This window comes from Pinus tabuliformis, chromosome 6 (genome assembly GCF_031772625.1).
Source record: "Pinus tabuliformis cultivar Carrire ecotype Pingquan chromosome 6, CPIR1, whole genome shotgun sequence".
In the NCBI taxonomy this organism is placed as follows: domain Eukaryota; kingdom Viridiplantae; phylum Streptophyta; class Pinopsida; order Pinales; family Pinaceae; genus Pinus; species Pinus tabuliformis.
Window position 1 is genome coordinate 119296776 of NC_142292.1, and position 19362 is coordinate 119316137.

Below are 19362 nucleotides of genomic sequence, written 5' to 3' on the forward strand. Positions count from 1 at the left end.
TTGTTACCCATCGATAAGTGGGGACCCCTAGGAGAGCTTCTTTCTGAGTCATCTTCTTCAACCGACAGTTAGTAGCCCTTGAGAGTCTGTTGAAAAGTGTAACTAGGTTTGGTCTTCATAATGACATGTAATTATGATTTTTGTAATTGATGTAAAGAAAAATAAAATGATTGTATGCTTGACTCATGGGTTTCATGAGCAAGGATTTTATGTTTTAGATGGCTCCCCTTGAGAGCCTTTAGGATTTGTCATAAAAGTAAAAAAGAGTCAATGTCATGTATGAAGAACCCTTCTTGGGCATGCTACTAATATATATAAGTCTATAGGATTGTTAAAATAGCCCTCCAAGGCAAGCACTAGTTACTGCTCTTCAAGTCGGTCTCAAGACAAAGTAAAGAACTCATGTTGGCTCACCTAATGGAGACATACCTCTTCGGATTCACAGGTCGACTTATTTATATGGGACAACTACTATATATATGCGTGTAGGGTGTTCGCATTTCAGACAGAGTGTAAGGAGTTCGGATACTTCTGAAATTCGGGTGGCAAATGCAGAGATAATTTCGGATACCTTTGTGATTCGGATAGGAAATTATAGTGACCATTCGGATCTCAAAGAAGAGAAGTTTCAGAACTATGACACAGTCTACAAGCTCAGATTTCAGGGAAGACTGCGGTAACATATTTGTGATCTAAGTTTCGGTGATCTCAGAGATGACTTCGTGACAATCTTGGCATATAGACTAAGGATTGCAATGGAGATAGTTCAGTGATACATCACAGTGATTCAGTGCTATCTCAGACTCACAGATTCGGTGCTATCTTAGTTTCGGTGCTGCTACAGTGATCACATTTCGGTGATTCTACAATGATGTATTTCGGTCCCATCTCAAGTGTATCTACAGTTCGTTGCTATATGATAGGAGATGATCTCAGTGCTAAGAAGGTCAAAGCGGAAGAGGAGTGAAGAAGAAGAAAAGAGTAGAAGACAATTAGGGGAACTAGTGTCTTGGTCTTGGAGTGGCAACTAAGTCAAGGGTCTTGGTCTTGGTATTCGTCAATTGGAATCTCTATAAGAAGAATTTGTGCGGGTTTTCCTCTCAAAGAGTGAGAGGTTTTGGCCATGGCTCATAGCCTGCATTCTGTGTCTCTTGTCTATTTATGTTCATGCATTGGTCCCTGTTTGATGAAGAAGAACACTAATAACTTAAGTAAAGAAGATCCTAATCTAAAGAAGTAAAAAGCACTCACAAGCAGTTACTAATAGAAGAGAAATGACCTAATACTTATGCCCTAGATTTCTCAATAGAACCGCCCATAATCGATGTGATGTGCCACTTTATCTCCGCTCCTTGCATCAATTGTATGTTTCTTCGCCCATCTGTTCAGAACATATGTTAGAAGGTGGACAATCCAACCCAAAAGGTATGTTTTTCATTGTGCAATCGGGAGCTTATGCTTGTTTTTCATTAGGCATTTTGGGCATGGATTATTAGGGAACTTGGAAGAAGGAAGAGCTTTGACCATGATTTTGTTGCCTCACCTTAAAAGGGGGGTTAATCTTCAATCCTAGTCTTGTGGGATCTACCTTATTACCTTATAGCTTTAGGATGGGCACTACTTGCGAAACCCTGATTTTGGTAGCATGGTCTTTATTACCCACCACTAGTGGGTGACACCTATACGAATATTTTTTTTCTCCTAGAATTGCCTTCAGTTGATAGCCAACAACCCCTTGCAGCCACTAGATAGCTCAATGTGCAAACATTCTCCGCCACCTGAGCTAGCCATTATGTGCCGTTGCCCATCTGTTATGATCATATGTTTGAAGGTGGGCCTTCCAACCCCGAAGCTATGGCTTTTCATTATGTAATTGGGTATATTTGCTTGCTTTTCTTGGACACATTTGGACATGGATCAGTGGGGCGATTTGACAAAAAGAATGGGCTTGGTCTATACTCTTGTTCCCTTGTCCCAACTTGGCGGTTAATCTTGTATCCTAGTCTCATGGGATCTCCTTTATTGGCTGTCAAATTTAGGAGTGGCACTACATGGGAAACCTCGATTTTGGTTGCGTGGTCCCGCTTCCCGTCACCAAATACATCACTCCGCTGCTCATTATAACCCCTTTTCACACTTTTCCCATTTGGGTCCGCATTTGTCCGTTGGGTCCACAAGGTGTTAGCCTCCCCTCCCCTTGTACACATTTTGGGTCAGGCCTGGAACGATGCCCCAAAGGTTGATGCAAGTAAAAAGTAAGTTAAAAGAATAATTTGGCCACTTACAACAGGAAATGTACAATAAAATGCAAAAGATGGTCGGGACAAAAAATTAGTGCATGGGTAAAAGCTAAACATGAGCTCTACCCCTTATCATTATGGCCATAACCCTAGTTACTAGTGCCCCTATGTGCGCCCCCTACGTCATTAAGGAGCCCATGATTGTCCCAACCCATGATTTCACTGCTTTATCATACGCATCATGCTCTCATTCCTTGGAGCCCCAAGCAGTTAAAAGAAAGAAAAATCAATAAAAGACAAAAGGCATATGAAGAATGGTGGAAAAACAAAGGCCGGGGTGATTCATGTACCACGATTTCTCCCTCCTACATCTCTACACCCATGTGTGGGCTTCCCTCGTTATAGCTACCCTTGTACTGTGGCATGTGGCTTGGAGCCTTCCCTATTGCCTCATGTTAGTTTTAGTAGCATTGGTTGTATTCTAGCCACAAAATTTGGTGGAGAGGCTAGAATACATGTATTATCCAAAACCTAGAAATCAATTCTGGAAATTCCACCTAGAGACGACTTAATTTAAATAATTAATCCTTTTTTAATGGTGCCTAAGTCTAAACTTAGGAAATCTGATTAATTAAAGGGTATTAATTAAGTCATGGTGAGAATCTTCTAGAAGAAGACATGGATCGAGCTCTAGTTAATCTTAGCCATCGATTATGTTTTAATCTTGGCTATTGATTTCTCAACAAGTGATTATAAGAAGAAATTCGATGGGGGTTGGAGACAACACTTGAGACACCAGGGATTCGCTTTTGCTGGGAAATCGATCTTCGAGTAACAACATTTAATTGCTGAAGGTGATTAAGTAAGATCGAAGCAATGAGAGAGGGGCAGGGATAGTAAGGTCGGAGGGATATTTTCTAGTTCGGTGAGTGCATTGTAGAGACACAGTGAGTTCCATAGAGAGGCAGTGCAATGCTTCAGAGGGGAAGCCATATTTTGTTGGGGAGAAGCAGTGATTTAGTGCTAGAAGCTGGAGTGGTAGCCTGGAGGCCAGGAGAGTCCATTTCCTAGACAACAGTGGATCAGTTAGTGAGAGAGATGTTGTTCCAAGATGTGTGACGTAGGGATTGCGCAGAGGCAACATAGAGCAACTCATCTTGAGCCAAGGTCAGTGTCGGATCACCGGTGAGAGTGAGATTTTTCTCACTAGACTTCTGTTAGTCATTTCTCTGTATGGATTGTTAGATTTGAGCATCCATAGATTTGTACTCAGATTTACTATTGCATAATAATAAAACCCTCAGCTGCTGCACCAGTTTTCCCAAGTTGGGTTTTTCCGGGGACATTGGTCCAAAAATAACTATGTACTTGTGTGTGTGTGCATCTATTCTTCCAACTTAATTTTCTTCCACAATATTGTATTTGTGAAGGCTGCAGTGTATTAGTTTCGATATTTACTGTAGGATGTAGTAAATAATTTGCTCAAGTTATTTAACAAATAGAAGAAACTTAATCAGTTGCTGCAGTGGGATTTGGGGTTTCTGGATTTTAACATCTCACTCTGTTCCACCATTATTTTACATGGTAGCTGCTATTTGACGGATGTACCATAATAATATCACTCCCTTAGAGGTTGAAATCATCTAATAGGGTCCTTCATTAACCTCCCTCTTGAGCTTGGGAATACATGTACATTCTAAACTTTAAATCCCACTTGGAAGGGATACACTTAGTTAGACATCTGATTAAAATTAACCAAGATTCCCGGATCTCACCTAGTCATAGGATTTACATTTCATCTAGGATAGTCGAGCATTCATTAAGCAACGATTGTTCATTTGGTCTCTTGGTCTCTAATTTATCTAAAGCAAGAAGTTGACTCCACAAGGCATTGGTCTCACATAAGAAATCTAATCCAAGCTTTAAATCTTGCCAAAATTAACCAAGTGGCTAGGCTATTCAACTGTGTCTCCTAGATTTGTTGGTTATCATCAAGTCTTGCACCTTGACATTTCCTAGGGACTACCCCCCATAGCCTGCTGTTGGGAGACAGATAGAACGGAGAGGTCGAGGATTAGAGTGATAGCCCCTGACTTGAGTTGTTGTCGCAGTGCTTGTACAATCTGAGTGACAACATGCGAACAAACTGTTAATTAATTTACTGTTAGAAGAATAATTCCCAGTTGCTGCAATAAAATTTCGTGGCGAAATTTTCTGAGTTGCAGAATAAGTTCGTAGTGCCAAAATTTTCACATAGGGGTCTTCCCACCTTCAGCCTTAGTGATTGCAACAAGCCAAGACAATGGTGCCCCCTCGAGCAAAGATCTTACTATTGCCCTCAATCCCTGATGATTGCAACCATACTCGATGGTGGTGTTGTGCTATGCAAGTAATTGACTGTCACCTTTATTTCCAGGTGATCAAAATCACACTTGATAGTGCCTATTGCAAATTGAGGCCAAAATGGTATAAGGAACTAGGCACAAACTGTACTTAGGCACCCCTTTGAGATATAGGCACACTTGCAAACCCTTAGTCCACGCAAACTTGGTTAGAGTAGCTAACAATTCTACTCAATCAAGTGCAGAATTCCAAATCACATGTTCTAACATAACCCCTTAGTCGACATAGACTTGGTTAGAGCAACTAACAATTCTACTCAACCAAGTATAAAAACCAAAGTCATATGTTCTCACACAACAATGATTAAATCACAAAGCATTTCCTCATGGGCTAGCTAGCCTCAACAATGAGTAGGTAGCCTGTTTTGTAATCTATCTCACTGTAACATCTTCCCAAGATTTGTCTCTTGGCCTTGCCCCTTCTCATGCAAGGGTGAATTTGGGCTTGAGGGTGAATTTACAAGTGTCAAGAATAGGGTAAATGCAAGTTACGACTATTTTGCTTCTGCCATTTTACTCAACTTTGGAAGCCATTTTGACAAGTATTTTCCTATTTCATAGGCATTAGGATATGATAATGATCTTAATTGAGCTAAAAGCCCTTCCCTTGAGTGCATTTCCCCATCTCCCACCATGATCTCAACTTATAACAAATTAGTCCATCCAAAATACCAATATATATACCACATTATCATCATAATTAATCTCACCATAATATGAAATATGACAATGATAGGGCATCTTATATATATAAATGTCATAAATCATAATATGAAAATATCAATGGCAGACACCCAATACACATATACAACATTAGTCATATTGTAATAAAGAAAGATCATAATAAATCATCATCAAGGGTCATCTATGCTACTTAGCCATTATCAAGAATACCAATGCCTCATGTGGTATCAACATCATTTTCTAAAGCATCAACGATAGGCATCTTAAACAACATTTTGTATAATATCATCCATATCATTAACAACTAATAATGCTAATCATCATCTAAGAATTACCAATGTTACATAGCCATTATCAAGGCATTTAATGCTAACTAAATCATCAATCTCATAAACATTTGTGCCTATTAATTTTGACAATCTCATAAACATCAGTGCCTATCGATCTTGACTCTCATACATGTCTAGGGTTGTCGTACTTAATGATCCATATCAGCAAGCACAAGGGGGATGGTGGGTCTATGACCACCATCTCCTATTAATCAATTAAAACAATAGTTCTTGCATAAAACATGTACCATGAAGACATCATGTAATATCAAGAAGGGACATCATCATGGCTGAGTGCACAAATAAGATATAAAGAAGGGACATCATCATGGCTGAGCGCACAAATAAGATATCAAATAAGAAGAAGCGATTAAAGGCATAATCATCAGGTCACACATGAGTCTCATTGAACAAGGGATCATCCCACAAAGTCCCACTATTTACACACAAACTCTAGTGGTATAGTTTTAAAAAATGGATGACATGAACTTGGTATTGGTTGAGTCGAATCAGTCAAACATAAATTGTATTGACTTGATATCCTAAACAGTTCATGGTCGATGTACGACTTGATTGAGTTGGTCTGATTTGGCACCATGGAGCACAATGTGAGGATAAATAATTTAAATTTTTTTACCTAATACCTAGATTCTACCATCCTAAATTCAAAAAAATATTATATAAAGAAATAACCCCCTGACCCCTCCCATTTGCGGCACACCTCTCATTTGTGCATTTGTGAATATTTTAATAGCAACATTAAGAGTTGTGATTTATAGTGAGCAGTGGTGATGAATTTGATGATTGATTATGTTGATCAGTGATATGTTGATTTGGGGTAGCATCGGATGTGCTCTAGCCATGAAAATTGGTGGAGAGGCTAAAGCACATGAGATCTCCAAGACCTAGAAATGGGTTGGGCAGATTGTACCCGGTTTGGGAGATATTAAAATAATTAATATTTTTAATGGAGTTCCTAAGTCTAAACTTAGGAAAAATAAAATATTAATGGGTATTAATATAAAACTTGGTTAGAAGAGTCCAAAAGACATGGATTAAGCCAAATCTAATCTTAGCTGTTGATTAGAGATGTAATTTTGGTCGTTGAAGGGCCAACAAAAAAAAGTATAAGAGGAGGCTTGAGGGTCAGTTGGAGAACACACTAGAGTGATCAGTTATTCATTTTGCTAGAGCGGGGTTGTTAAACAAAGTTGAGTCAGTGAACAACAGTGAGGGGTAGTGAGTACGAGACAAAGAGGCAGAGATAGTGCTGGGATAGCAACAGAGCATCCAGAAAGAGAGATGCAGGAGCAGCCAATGCTCACGCAAGGCCATGCAAAGGCAGCCAAGTGCTGCGCAGAGCATCAGAGAGGCCAACGTGTCTGACTCAGAGGTCCAGAGAGCTGACGCAGGGCCTCCTGGGGTTGACGCAGGACCAACGTTGGGCCAGGAGAGGTTGACGTAGTGCAGATTGGGTAGACGCTGGGGTTTCTGAGCAGTTTTGTGCTGAGGAGTTGCCGAAAGGATTATCCGGGGTTTTAGCCAGGAGATTTGTCAGAAACCAAGAGGTATTATTGCCAAGGAAATTCTCTGTTGGGTAGGCCAGTTTCGACACCCAGATTGTCCTCTGATATTGCTTATTAAGAAACCCCTCAGATAGTAGCATTGGTTTTTCTGGGGACATTAGTCCAAAAATAATGGTGTCATGTGGTGTGTTTGTTCTTGTTTCTTTTAGTCGCTGATCTGTAATATGTTGAGCATGCACTAGTGTTTATTTTCAGTATTTACATTGTAAATAACTTGTTAAGAAAAATGACAAGTAGGTAGGAATAAATCAGATAAAGTGCATGGAGGGTTTCTAAGTAAACTTAGAAACTTCAACATGGTATCAGAGGGTGATTGCAGATCACAGGAGGACTACAAGATATCAGCCGAGTAGAGCAATAGCAGCAGAAAACAGTTGTCCCGAGGTGATAGACGCTGTTTCTAGCAACGCAGAAGCCAAAGAGTGTGACGCAGAGCCAGCCAGGGCCATGCAGAGGAAGTCGGGGGCTGCACAGAGCCCTAGAAAGGCCAGCGTTATTGATGCAGAGGGCCAGAGGGCTGACGCAGGGCATCCCAGGGCTGATGCAGATCCATCTGGGGTGATGCAAAGCCAGCGTGAGGCAGAGAGGGGCTGACGCAGTTCGCAAAAAGGTAGTCGTTGGGGTCTAGAAAGCTGCAGGAATATTGTAGAGTGTAGCTGGCGAGGTACTGTAGTCAGAATAGTACCTGGCAAAGCAGTGCTAGAGGAGTTGTTATCGAGGGTTTCTAGCCGAGGAACCTGGATTAGTAGTACAATTGCACAAGTCGATCAGAGTAGGGGGCAGCTCGATAAGCGGTCGAAGGATTTCCAGGAGGGAAATTAGGACTTAGAGGGAGTCCAGAAGAGAACTTCCAGACGGGAAGTAGAGACTCAGAGGAGTCGAACAGAGAACTTCCAGAAGGGAAGTAGAGGAGCATCATGGCACTACACGGGGTAAGAGACCAGGATAGACTGGACGGAGCATCGAACTTCGCAGTCTGGAAGGCCAGAATCTTATCAGTGCTTGACAGGAATCGTGTCAAGAACTTCGCCTTGAAGGTAATAGCTGTCCCAGTCGACCCCAGTGATAATGACAAGTATGAGGAGGCGATGGTGAGGGCCAAGTGCATTATCCTTGACAGGGTCAAGGATCATGTGGTACCACATATAGCTGAGAAGGAAACGACATTTGAGATGTGGGAGGCTCTCAAGAAGCTGTATCAGCATACTTCTGTGCAGAGAAGAATGTTGCTCGAGAATCAGATGAGGTCGTATCAGATGAAGAAGGGACAATCGATTGACACCTTCCTCAGAGGACTGAATGAGATCCAAGATCATTTGACTGTTATAGGGGCGACACCGGATCAGGAGCTAATGTTGAGGAGAACCCTGAATGCTGTCTCAGAAGACTGGGAAATATTTCTCCAGAGTATACTCGACAGAGGGATACTTCCACCTTGGGACGAGATGTGGGCAACTCTTCCCTAAGAAGAGATCAGACGGCAGTCGAAGATGGGTAGCAGCAGCGAGGGGATCAAAGTCAAGCAGGAGGAGGAAGATGTGGCCCTAGCATCTGAGGGAAAGCAAGAAAAGCGGAAGAAGAAAGATCTCTCCAAGATCAAGTGCTTCCACTGTGGGGCGTTGGGTCATTATGCGACCCAGTGTCCAAGGAAGAGGAGTAAGGGAGAGTCTTCTGAGACTAAGGCAGCGCTAGCACAGGCAGAGAAGGAAGTTTTGATAGACGATGATTGTGCCATGAGTGCACACACGCTGCTTGAGCGGAAGTGGGGAGACATCGAGCTGTAGTTAGATGCACTACAGGCGATGAGGGGCAGGATCCTCGAGGTATCCAGCCTCTTGGATTAGACCTTGCTACGGGAGCCCTGTCGAGGAGTAGCAGGACTGGCTGAGTGGGTAGAGACAGATGCGGATGGAGCAGCAGAGAGAGCTACAGTGCAGGAGTTCTCAGACAACGCGAGGTTAGCAGGTTACAACAATGTGAGAGGCACAAGAGTGTTGCACTAGTGCTGGATGGCACAGAGAGGTGTGCAACAGTGCGAGATGCAGGGATTTGTTGCAGCAGCGCAAAGGTCAGTAGAGGGAGCACTTGTCAGCTGCAGAGGGAGCTTCAGCGTTGGGAGTGTTTCTAGCCTGACAGGGATGTCAGAAGTTGGGTGGGTCAGTTACTTCTCAGTAACCGAGTTGCAGGGCAGTAGCGGTTAGTAGTAGCACAATGCAGCATGATGAGAGGGGGTTGCAGTGCAGATGCAGTGTTGGGACTAAGGACCACCAGTAGCACGGATGCAGGAGGAGCTGTCGTACGGATGCAGTAGTGGCAGTGGCAGGGGCAGGGCCATGGTCAGCAGTACAGGATGTAGTAGTGCAGAGGATGTTGGGTAGGGAGGCCTAGCATCAACACAGGTACCAGTGCCGGATGATCAGTGTGATACTCAGTGAGGAGTATTACTAGAGCATAATCTTCGCTAAGAGGGAGTGTTGATTTGGGATTGCATCGGATGTGCTCTAGCCATGAAAATTGGTGGAGAGGCTAAAGCACATGAGATCTCCAAGACCCAGAAATGGGTTGGACAGATTGTACTTGGTTTGGGAGATTTTAAAATAATTAATATTTTTAATAGAGTTCCTAAGTCCAAACTTAGGAAAAATAAAATAGTAATGGGTATTAATATAAAACTGGATTAGAAGGGTCCAAAAGTCATGGATCAAGCCAAATCTAATCTTAGCCATTGATTAGAGATGTAATCTCGGCCTTTGAAGGACCAACAGAAAAAGTATAAGAGGAGGCTCGAAGGTCTGTTGGAGAACACACCAGAGTGATCAGTCATTCATTTTGCTAGAGCGGAGTTGCTAAGCAAAGTTTAGTCAGTGACCAACAGTGAGGGGTAGTGAGGATGATACAGAGAGGCAGAGATAGTGCCGGGATAGCAGTAGAGCAGCTAGAGGGAGAGACGCAGGAGCAACTAGTCTCACGCAGGGCCAGCGTGTCTGACGCAGAGGCCCAGAGAGCTGACGCAGGGCCTCCTGGGGTTGAGGCAGGCCAAGATAGGTTGACGCAGGACCAACGTTGGGCTAGGAGAGGCTGACGCATTCCAGATTGGGCAGACGCTGGGGTTTTTGAGCAGTTTTGTGCTGAGGAGCTGCCGGAAGGATTATCTGGGGTTTCAGCCAGGAGATTTGTCAAAAACCAAGAGGTATTACTGCCAAGTAAATTTTCTGTTGGGTAGGCCAGTTTCGGCACCCAGATTGTACTATGATATTGCTTATTAAGAAAACCCTTAGATAGCTGCACTGGTTTTTCCGCATTGTGTTTTTCCGGGGATAGTAGTCAAAAAATAATGGTGTCATGTGGTGTGTTTGTTCTTGTTTCTTTTAGTTGCTGATCTGTAATACGTTGAGCATGCACTAGTGTTTATTTTTAGTATTTACATTGTAAATAACTTGTTAAGGAAAATAACAAGTAGGTAGGAATAAATTAGATAAAGTGCATGGAGGGTTTCTAACTAAGTAAACTTAGAAACTTCAACATGATACGCAGTAGCCTAATTGCTTGTAACATCAAGAATGCTATTGTTTGAACTGTAGAGAGCATTTAGAGCTTTATTAATTCTGTAATTTGTTTTAGATATATATTGCTCTGAATGCCATTCATTTTGATTTATTCAAGCTTACATGGCATATACATCAGTAAACTTTGCAGAATTCGTTTTAATGTTTGGGATCTTTAAAATGTATTTTTTTATTATCAAAGTTTTAATATTCTATTTATTTTTTTCAGTAAACCGAGTCATAAAAATCAAACTGGTCTGATTGTGAGGAGAGTTCGAGTCAAGCCTGAGCGCCAATTCTGAGTTTGAGTCCAAGTTTTTCAGTATTGGTCTAGCAAAGTATAGCCAACGCATAATATAAAATCTTAATAATGATTACATGTTATCAAGGTACAATTCATCAACAATTGGCCACTAAGGAAAACTCAACCATTATCTACGAAGAATACTTGTAACCATTGGCTAGGAATAATCAGTTGAGAGGAAATCATCCATCATCAACATCTGCCATCACAGAGAAACAGAATCTAACACAGTAACTGCATGTGCCACAGGGAGCTACAAAATAAATGTACTTGTGATTGTGATTTCTCATTTTTGGTTCGTATGTACTGCATTCAGTAGTGTTTTGTTTTTATTGCTTCCGGATAATCTTTCTCATGGACTAACACTGAATTGTAATTTGGCTTTATATACTACAGACACTAAAGAAAGGGGATACCATTTTTGTTGGTCAATATCTCTTTACAGGAAGTGAGACCACTTCTGTCTGGCTTGAGGTTAAGTCTCTTCTGACACAGTGTTTGTGAATCTCCTAGGAGAGAAACATTTCAACATCTTATCTTGATATAGATAGAGCTCCAGTGTTGAAAACATCTGCTAACTGATCTGAGTGCAGGTTGCAGAGATTAAAGATGAAGATATAGTTTGCTGTGTCAAAAACAGTGCAACACTTGCTGGTTCATTATTTACAATGCATGCCACTCAAGTTCATATTGATCTTCCAACATTGAGCGACACAGATAAGCATGTAAGTAATTACAGGCGTGGAGATTACTGTTAGTTGCCAATATATTTATAATGCTTTTAGGCGGAAGATCCACGGTAATGACCGAATGGAGTTGTTTTAATGCTGGAATTTCTCGCTTAGCACGTAGAATTACAAATGAGTAACGTGGAATTGTTGTGCTGTTTCTGGTGGCTGGTGTGTCAAAATAAACTGTTTTTCTAGGTTTTCAAGGCAGATACTAATAAATACTGGCTAACGATGGAGGTTCCAGAAATTAAGAGTTACCGAAATACGGGTTGAGAAAAATGGTCAATGTGAAGCCCAATGGGTGTAGAATTTATGTGGATATGAATCACAGAAATTTTGTAGTTTGCATGGCCATAGATTGTCACTGATTTCAGAGAGTATTTTTTTCCCTTTGGTATTATTTTCCTATCAACGCAGTTTGCTTTGGCTTTGTTTAGGTGTGTGTTAGCCAAGAAATTGGGCTTTGCATTCAACAAGAGACTTAAAAGCTGTCTATCAATAGGAAAACAAATTAATAGAAGCAAATTATGACAGCATTCAAAAATAAATAACCAACGGATCATATATCGAACATTGACTTATCAACAAGTAGGAAGATTCAAAGCATATGCAGTTTCCACAGAAATGGCAGTACTCTTCTATACTTGGTTTGAAGTGTAGTACGACGTTTCAGATAATACACCTAATGAAACCTGATGACTTAACATATGATTCCGGGTATCAGAATAAAAGAATGTTCAAATGTGAAGCCTATAGGGTTACATATAGATGACTCTTACCCTGCTCTTTTCTCACTAATTTTCTCTTTATAATTTATAAACTAGCCATCTGGAACTTGGATGTTACACATTCAAATGCTAGTTACCTTTTCATATCCCAAAAGTGTGGCAGATGAGCACTTGATAATAAAGTCATAGTTTTTTAACATATTGGGCTCAGAAGTTTACTCACTATCTATCCATTAAGTTTGTTTATGCTCATTACTGTAAATTGGATCTTACATCCAGACCAAGGTTTACTTGTAGTTGATTAAATCCAATGAGCATTTTTTTGGGTATCCTCCAATTCTCACCTTTGGGGCATCTGCCATCTTTGACAACATGATGCCTCTAGAAGCTCATAGAACCCAAGTTTTAACAATATTTTCACTCTTTGTTATCACTAGGGATGCTTAATTCAAACAATTGTGAGACCATCTGGAAGTTAGAAACCTGATGCCAATTTTCCATTTGTCCCCAACCTGATGAATATATACGGAGGACCGCATATCTGTAAACTGGTTAGTCAGTTTCCCTTGTATAAAAGACTTCCTTATATATTCCCTATGTTTGAATTTGAATTACTTCAAAGTTGTCTTCAACTCAGAATTGATATTGATGAGGCAGAAATACAGCACATATGCCGGGCTTCTTTTGACTTGTACAGTGTAGGTCATGCACGCCCATATTTATCCATGATCTAGATTGTACACACCCTTCCTCAAATGTGCATCAAGCTATGGCAGAAGTATTGGCTTTCATCAAGGCCCTTCGGATAACTCTTGTGAACTGAAATTATGTAGTCACTAATGTGACAAATAGACTATTTTGTGCATTTACTAGTTATTTACTGGATAGTTCAAGCTTTGATTTGGTGGGGTTAATGTAGCCTTACAAAATGCAGGGCACTAGTCTATTTTTGTGTTAAGGTTTATTATTCATCTTGTGATTTGATTCTGACAGGGTGTGGAATTTGCTTTATTATGTTGTTTGCACTTTGTAGAATATTGCAACTTGGGGAGTTCGCAACAACATTGACTTTCTTTCTTTGTCATACACACGACATGCTGAAGACATTATACAAGTAAGAAATATGACGTAAAAGGTACCTTCTTGCACATGTTCTGAGCTTGTGCTGTCACTTCTAGTTGCTATGATGGGTCTCACGTGAAAATAATTCTAGCAGATTATTCTTCTGGAATCAAATTCATAATGCTACCTTATGCCTTTCAATTTGTAGGCTGATATGTTTCTATAGTGCTTGTTTCTTGTTATCCTTTGAGAAATTTTGAGTAGGTGCATTACAATAAACTTCAAATATGAATGCATTATCATGTGTACTTTTGAAAATCATTCTGAACTGACAATGAAGTAACGAGGTTAATGTAGCCTTACAAAATGCTCTATTTTTGTGTTAAGGTTTATTATTCATCTTGTGATTTGATTCTGACAGGGTGTGGAATTTGCTTTATTATGTTGTTTGCACTTTGTAGAATATTGCAACTTGAAGTAAGGAGGTGATATTTTTTACTGCAGAAATTTGTTACAATTTTTTGTTTTGTTTCTGTGACATGGGACTTGTTCCTTATAATTGAATAACCTCAAATAGTGAATGTCTAATCTACTCTACATCTAAAGGATTTTATACACAGTTAAACTGCGGATTAACAGTGTATCAGATGTATTAGAGGCCACCTAGAAATTTGTTTGCTTGATGCTAACATCGAATTGATGTAAAATCCATTTCCTCCTTTTGTCTTGTACAGACCCGTGCTTATCTTGATGAACTTGGGAATCTTAAACAGACACAAATATTTGCTAAGATTGACACTATAGAGGTATTTGGTGTATCACTGAATGAAGTTTCTGAGTTGTAATCTGTTCATTCATGTTTATTCCAATTTAGATAAACACACTGCACAAGATGCAGTTGCTTTTTCGAATCTTATTATAGGTACAACTTATGTTGCAGGGCCTGGAGCACTTTGATGAGATCTTGCGACAAGCAGATGGTATTATTATTTCACGGGGTCATCTAGGGATAGATCTTCCACCAGAGAAGGTAGCCTTTGATATTCAATCTAGTTTTTTTTCATATTTCCGTTCCTGATGTTTTTCTTCTGAAAGATAAATGAATACTGCTGTCATTGTAATCTGATTACAAGTCTAGTTGTGTCCATGCATGGAGATCTCTTATAAATTTGTGCTTTTACTAAATCCAAATGTACTGTTGCTCTGGATTATAAGGCAATGACAGTCAGGATCAATGGAATTGTCTAATATGCTCTCCTTGTAAATTTTATTTTTGTGATTGTAATTTGTTAGTGTCAAGGGAGATTCCAAATTCTTTACAGATTCAAAGAAGGGATATTTACTTAGGTAATAGAGGCAGTATAGCAGTGTGAACAGGTAGGCAAATCATATTGTTTGGAGGATCATCAGTAAGATATTTATGCTGTCTTCTCACTTTCAAACATATTTGTAGATAAAATTAGTTACAAGGGCATCTGCAATTTGGAAGGTAGGAGACAACTTGTAGAAGTATTCCTGGATTTTGTATTATAGGTTCTTGTGGAGGTATTGTTCGCTTTCTTATTACAGGCTTTCTGTTTGTGCATTCTCTTGAATCTGGATTATATTATGCGGGCTTTTCTTATGATTGACAGACTAAACAATGCTGTATTAACTGGGACCTTGTACTGATTTTTGATTAGCAAGAGAGTTCCTTTTCTGAAATGCCAAGCTTTTAATACTATGAGGGTATTCATTTTATGATTGAAAGCTTAGTTTAACTTTTTTAATTCAAATAGGTACTTGGATTGAGTCAAAATTGGGGGCCTTGGCCTTACCACAAGAAAATACAATAAATGCTTGAGTAATGTTTCTGTACTTGGCAATGCCCTTCCATGCAGGGAGGGAAGGTTTCAGCAATTAAATTTCTGTGGAAATTTCTAAAATCTGCTCTTTAGAACAGTCCAAAAGTTTTACCTCATTTATTTGAGGTTCCCTGGATCTGTTTCATAGAATTCTTAACTTTACTGTTGGATCTGAAATATAAATTACAGTAGCAATATACATCACTTCCACCGAACCAAATCACTAGGAAAGCTCAAAATATAGACACTGAAAATATTACTTGAAGGAGAGAACATTCACATTCTTTAGGGCACAATATCCTTCGTCAGCCAGATCTAAAATTACTTTAGTTACAGGCTACAGCAGATTTATTTCAGCGGTAAATCTTATTTCTTTTTTCTTCTTAGCATGCTAAATATCATAACATATCAGCAAAGCTGTCCCAAAAATGAGCTTATATAAACTACCAAGAAACCAGTCCTAAACAATGAGAACACAAGTTTGATTTTTATATCCGCAACATACAAATTTGGACAGCAATGTTACATTTCATATTACAACATAAATGAAGCAACAATGCAATACCTCAGCCCATCCAAAGATGGTCCAACATGTCCTTTCAGCTCATCTAAGCAAGGACACCCCAATTGCTACCAAACCTTATCCAGGGCATCCATTAACAATACCACAGCCTAGCAAGGACACCACAATTGCTACCAAACCTTATCGAGGGCATTGTGACATTTCATCGAGTTAACTCACTATTTCAGGCCTGCTCGAGAAGGGAGTTGGTCCCTTCTATGGCCCAAAAATACATAATTGAACATTTTTTCAGTCCTAAGCTAATTTCATTAAAAAAATTAGAACTAGATTCTCTGGAAAAAAATAAACTTAGAATTCTCTAGAAACTTAGACAAGGTAAGGGTTTCCATCCCTTAATTGATAAATTTTCGCACATTCATTATTTTATACCTATTCATATTTGTTTGAAACAGATTTGTGTATATTTTGAAGTATTCTCGATGAAAAGAAGGTTTCAAAGCAGGCCTAGACCAGATCTTGGAAGGGTCTTTGGAGCAGATATTGCAAAATCTTTGACCAATCTTGAAGCCCCTTTTGAATCAGTCTAAGAACAGATCTTGAAAAGTACATGGACGAGCTCCTTGAAGCAATCTTTGAGCAGGCTTTGAAGATGTCTTGAGAGCAGTTCTTGAAGATTATTGAAGTCACCTTGAAGTTGACATTAGAGACATCTTGAAAGCACTATGGAACAGTCTTTTGAAGCATATTTGGTGCAGATATTAGAGCAGAATTGAAGCAGATCTTGAGAAACCTTTGGAGCAGTCCTGTAATCTTATTGAAACAGCCCTTTCTGAAGTATACTTGAAGCCTTTTAAGCTGAACTGGAAGTCCTCTCTGTAGTAGATTTGGAGATCTCTTGAAGAAGACTTGAAGTTGACTTTGTAGCTGAACTTGAAGACTTTCTTGTTGCAGACTTAGGAGTTTCCCTTGGAGGCTGGATTTATCGTGAGGATTGCAGTCATCATTCAAGGTTGGAGCCTGGATTTAATATTGAGGATTGGAGTCCTCATTCAAGGTTGGAGACTTGAAGAAGTTGGAGATTTTGTTGTACAAGTTGAAGAGGATTTGAGTCTTTTTTTGCTTTATTAATAAAATTATTTTTTATTTCTGTGTTCTGATATATTGAGCTTCCAATTAAAAAAATATTATCTGGCTAATTAATGTAAAAATTTTTGTTTCCCACCCCGGTTTTCAGTTTCACCTTATTTTTCCCATGTAGTTAAATGCCCTTTTCCATAAACATACATTCAACCACTGAATTTTTTTTTATTTTTTATTTTTTATTTTTTTATTTTTTTTTCTGAAAACACAAATTCTGGAAATTTTACAGAATGCTGGAAAATGCAGAAATAAAAATCAGCGGGTACAAACAGCCATTTAAAACATTTAGACACAGTGATTTTTGGTCAATGTGACCCTGGAAAAACCCCCTACAACTCTTGGGGAAAACCAGTTCGAGAGCTCTTCTTTATTTCTGAAAATGCCTTTTTTTACAGTGAGAAATTTTCAGCAAAAATCAGCGAAAATCAGCAAGCAAATTTACAACTTATCTCGATTTCTGAGCTTCACAGCGCACTGAAAATTTCCAAACAGCAACACAATGCTGTACGGCTATTGTATGGACGGTACAGATGGTACGGACTGTACAGACAGGCTGTACGGACGGTACAGACAGACTGTACGAACCTCGATTTTTGTGCAGAAAATCAGCTGCCTCGATTTCTGTGCAAAAACAAATCTGCCTTTTACTGTTTGCTTAGCAAAAATCTGCCTTTTACTGCTTGCTCATTCCGCTGTAAGGATTTGCTTAAATGCTGCCTTGGTATGTGTGCCAAGCTGCTGCCTCTTTCTCCTCCTTGTCTAGAAATATCCCTTGCTCTCTTGCTCTCTCTCTCTCAATCTGCTCATGAAAGAATGAATGATCTTTTCCTCCTTTTCCTCCCTTAATCCAATCCTAAGTGACTTTTGGGTGATCCCTAAATCCAATGGCTGAAATAGATTGAGATCTAGGGCTAAGATTAAATGCACATTTAAATCTCACTTTCTATTTTTTAATTCACTCCACTTTAATAAAGACCCACTTAGTCATTTATTTCCAAAATCACTTTTCCTTTCTAATTTTTCATTGACTTTATAAAAGTCACTTTAAAATTAGACTTTAATAACTTTATCACTTAAAGTCACTTTTAAATTAGATTTGAATTTATAAAAATTATAAAATCACTTTAGGAGAAAAATTAAATTCTTTTGGACACTTTTCCCTAGGCCAAAGATCAAAGCCTTAGGGAACCACCTGTCCTTCGGTACCAAATTTCAACACTCCCTCTTACCGAGGGAGGTGTTCCTCACCACACCCATCTTGTCTCTGAAGTAGTCATGCTTGCCCCGTGGTAAGGCTTTGGTAAGAATATCTGCAACCTGCTCATCAGTGGGAATATACTCAAGCTTCACAGCGCCCTTTTGAACATAGTCTCTGATGAAATGATATCTGATCCCGATATGCTTTGACCTGTCATGAAACACTGGATTCTCCGTGAGTTTAATGCAACTCTGATTATCACAGTAAATCACTGAAGGTCTCAACGGCTGACCAAATAAGCCAAACAACATCTTGCAAAGCCAGATGGCCTCACAACTAGCTAGACTGGCTGCCATATACTCTGCTTCCGCTGAACTCAATGCTACTGACTGCTGCTTCCGGCTGAACCATGACACTACTGCCGAACCCAACCCAAAACAGCACCCTGAAGTGCTCTTCCTATCAGAAGCACAACTTGCCCAATCAGAATCAGTGTAACTTGCCAATCTCACTCCATCCCCCTGCTTGTAGTCCAAACCATAATCCACTGTCCCCTGCAAGTACCGCAAAATGTGTTTTGCAGCCACCTAGTGAACCTTCCTAGGCTCACACATAAATTGACTCATCGTGTTGACTGCAAAACAAATATCTGGTCTAGTGTTGACCAAATACATCAAGGAACCAATCAGCTGCCTGTACAATGTGGGATCCACCAACTCAGAATCCGAAGCATGAAGCTTCTTCCAGTTGGTGATCATCGGTGTCGACATGGGTCTACAATCCTCCATGTGGAACCTGCCAAGGATGTCCACAATATACTTCCCTTGCCCCAGGAAGAAATGCCCCTCCTCCTGCCACACCTCCAAACCCAAAAAGTAATGCATCAAGTCGATGTCCTTCATCTCAAGCTCCGCCGCAAGATCTCTCTTGCAGTGCTCTATGAGTCTCTCTGCACCTGTAATGACCAAGTCATCCACATACAGCACCAGAATGAGAGGCTCCTCACCTATCACAATAAAGTAAAGGTTCGGATCTGCCTCACTCTT

General features: G+C 39.9%; 1 protein-coding gene across 1 annotated transcript in view; it reads left to right on the plus strand.

The window, feature by feature from the left end:
• Positions 1–19362, plus strand: part of LOC149257628 (pyruvate kinase 1, cytosolic-like) — a 266221-nt gene that overhangs the window by 107749 nt on the left and 139110 nt on the right. The window contains exons 5-9 of the mRNA XM_089414476.1: positions 11487–11564; positions 11684–11815; positions 13583–13663; positions 14346–14417; positions 14552–14641. Coding sequence (XP_089270602.1) covers positions 11487–11564; positions 11684–11815; positions 13583–13663; positions 14346–14417; positions 14552–14641 — 453 coding nt within the window. The remainder of the gene's footprint in view (positions 1–11486; positions 11565–11683; positions 11816–13582; positions 13664–14345; positions 14418–14551; positions 14642–19362) is intronic.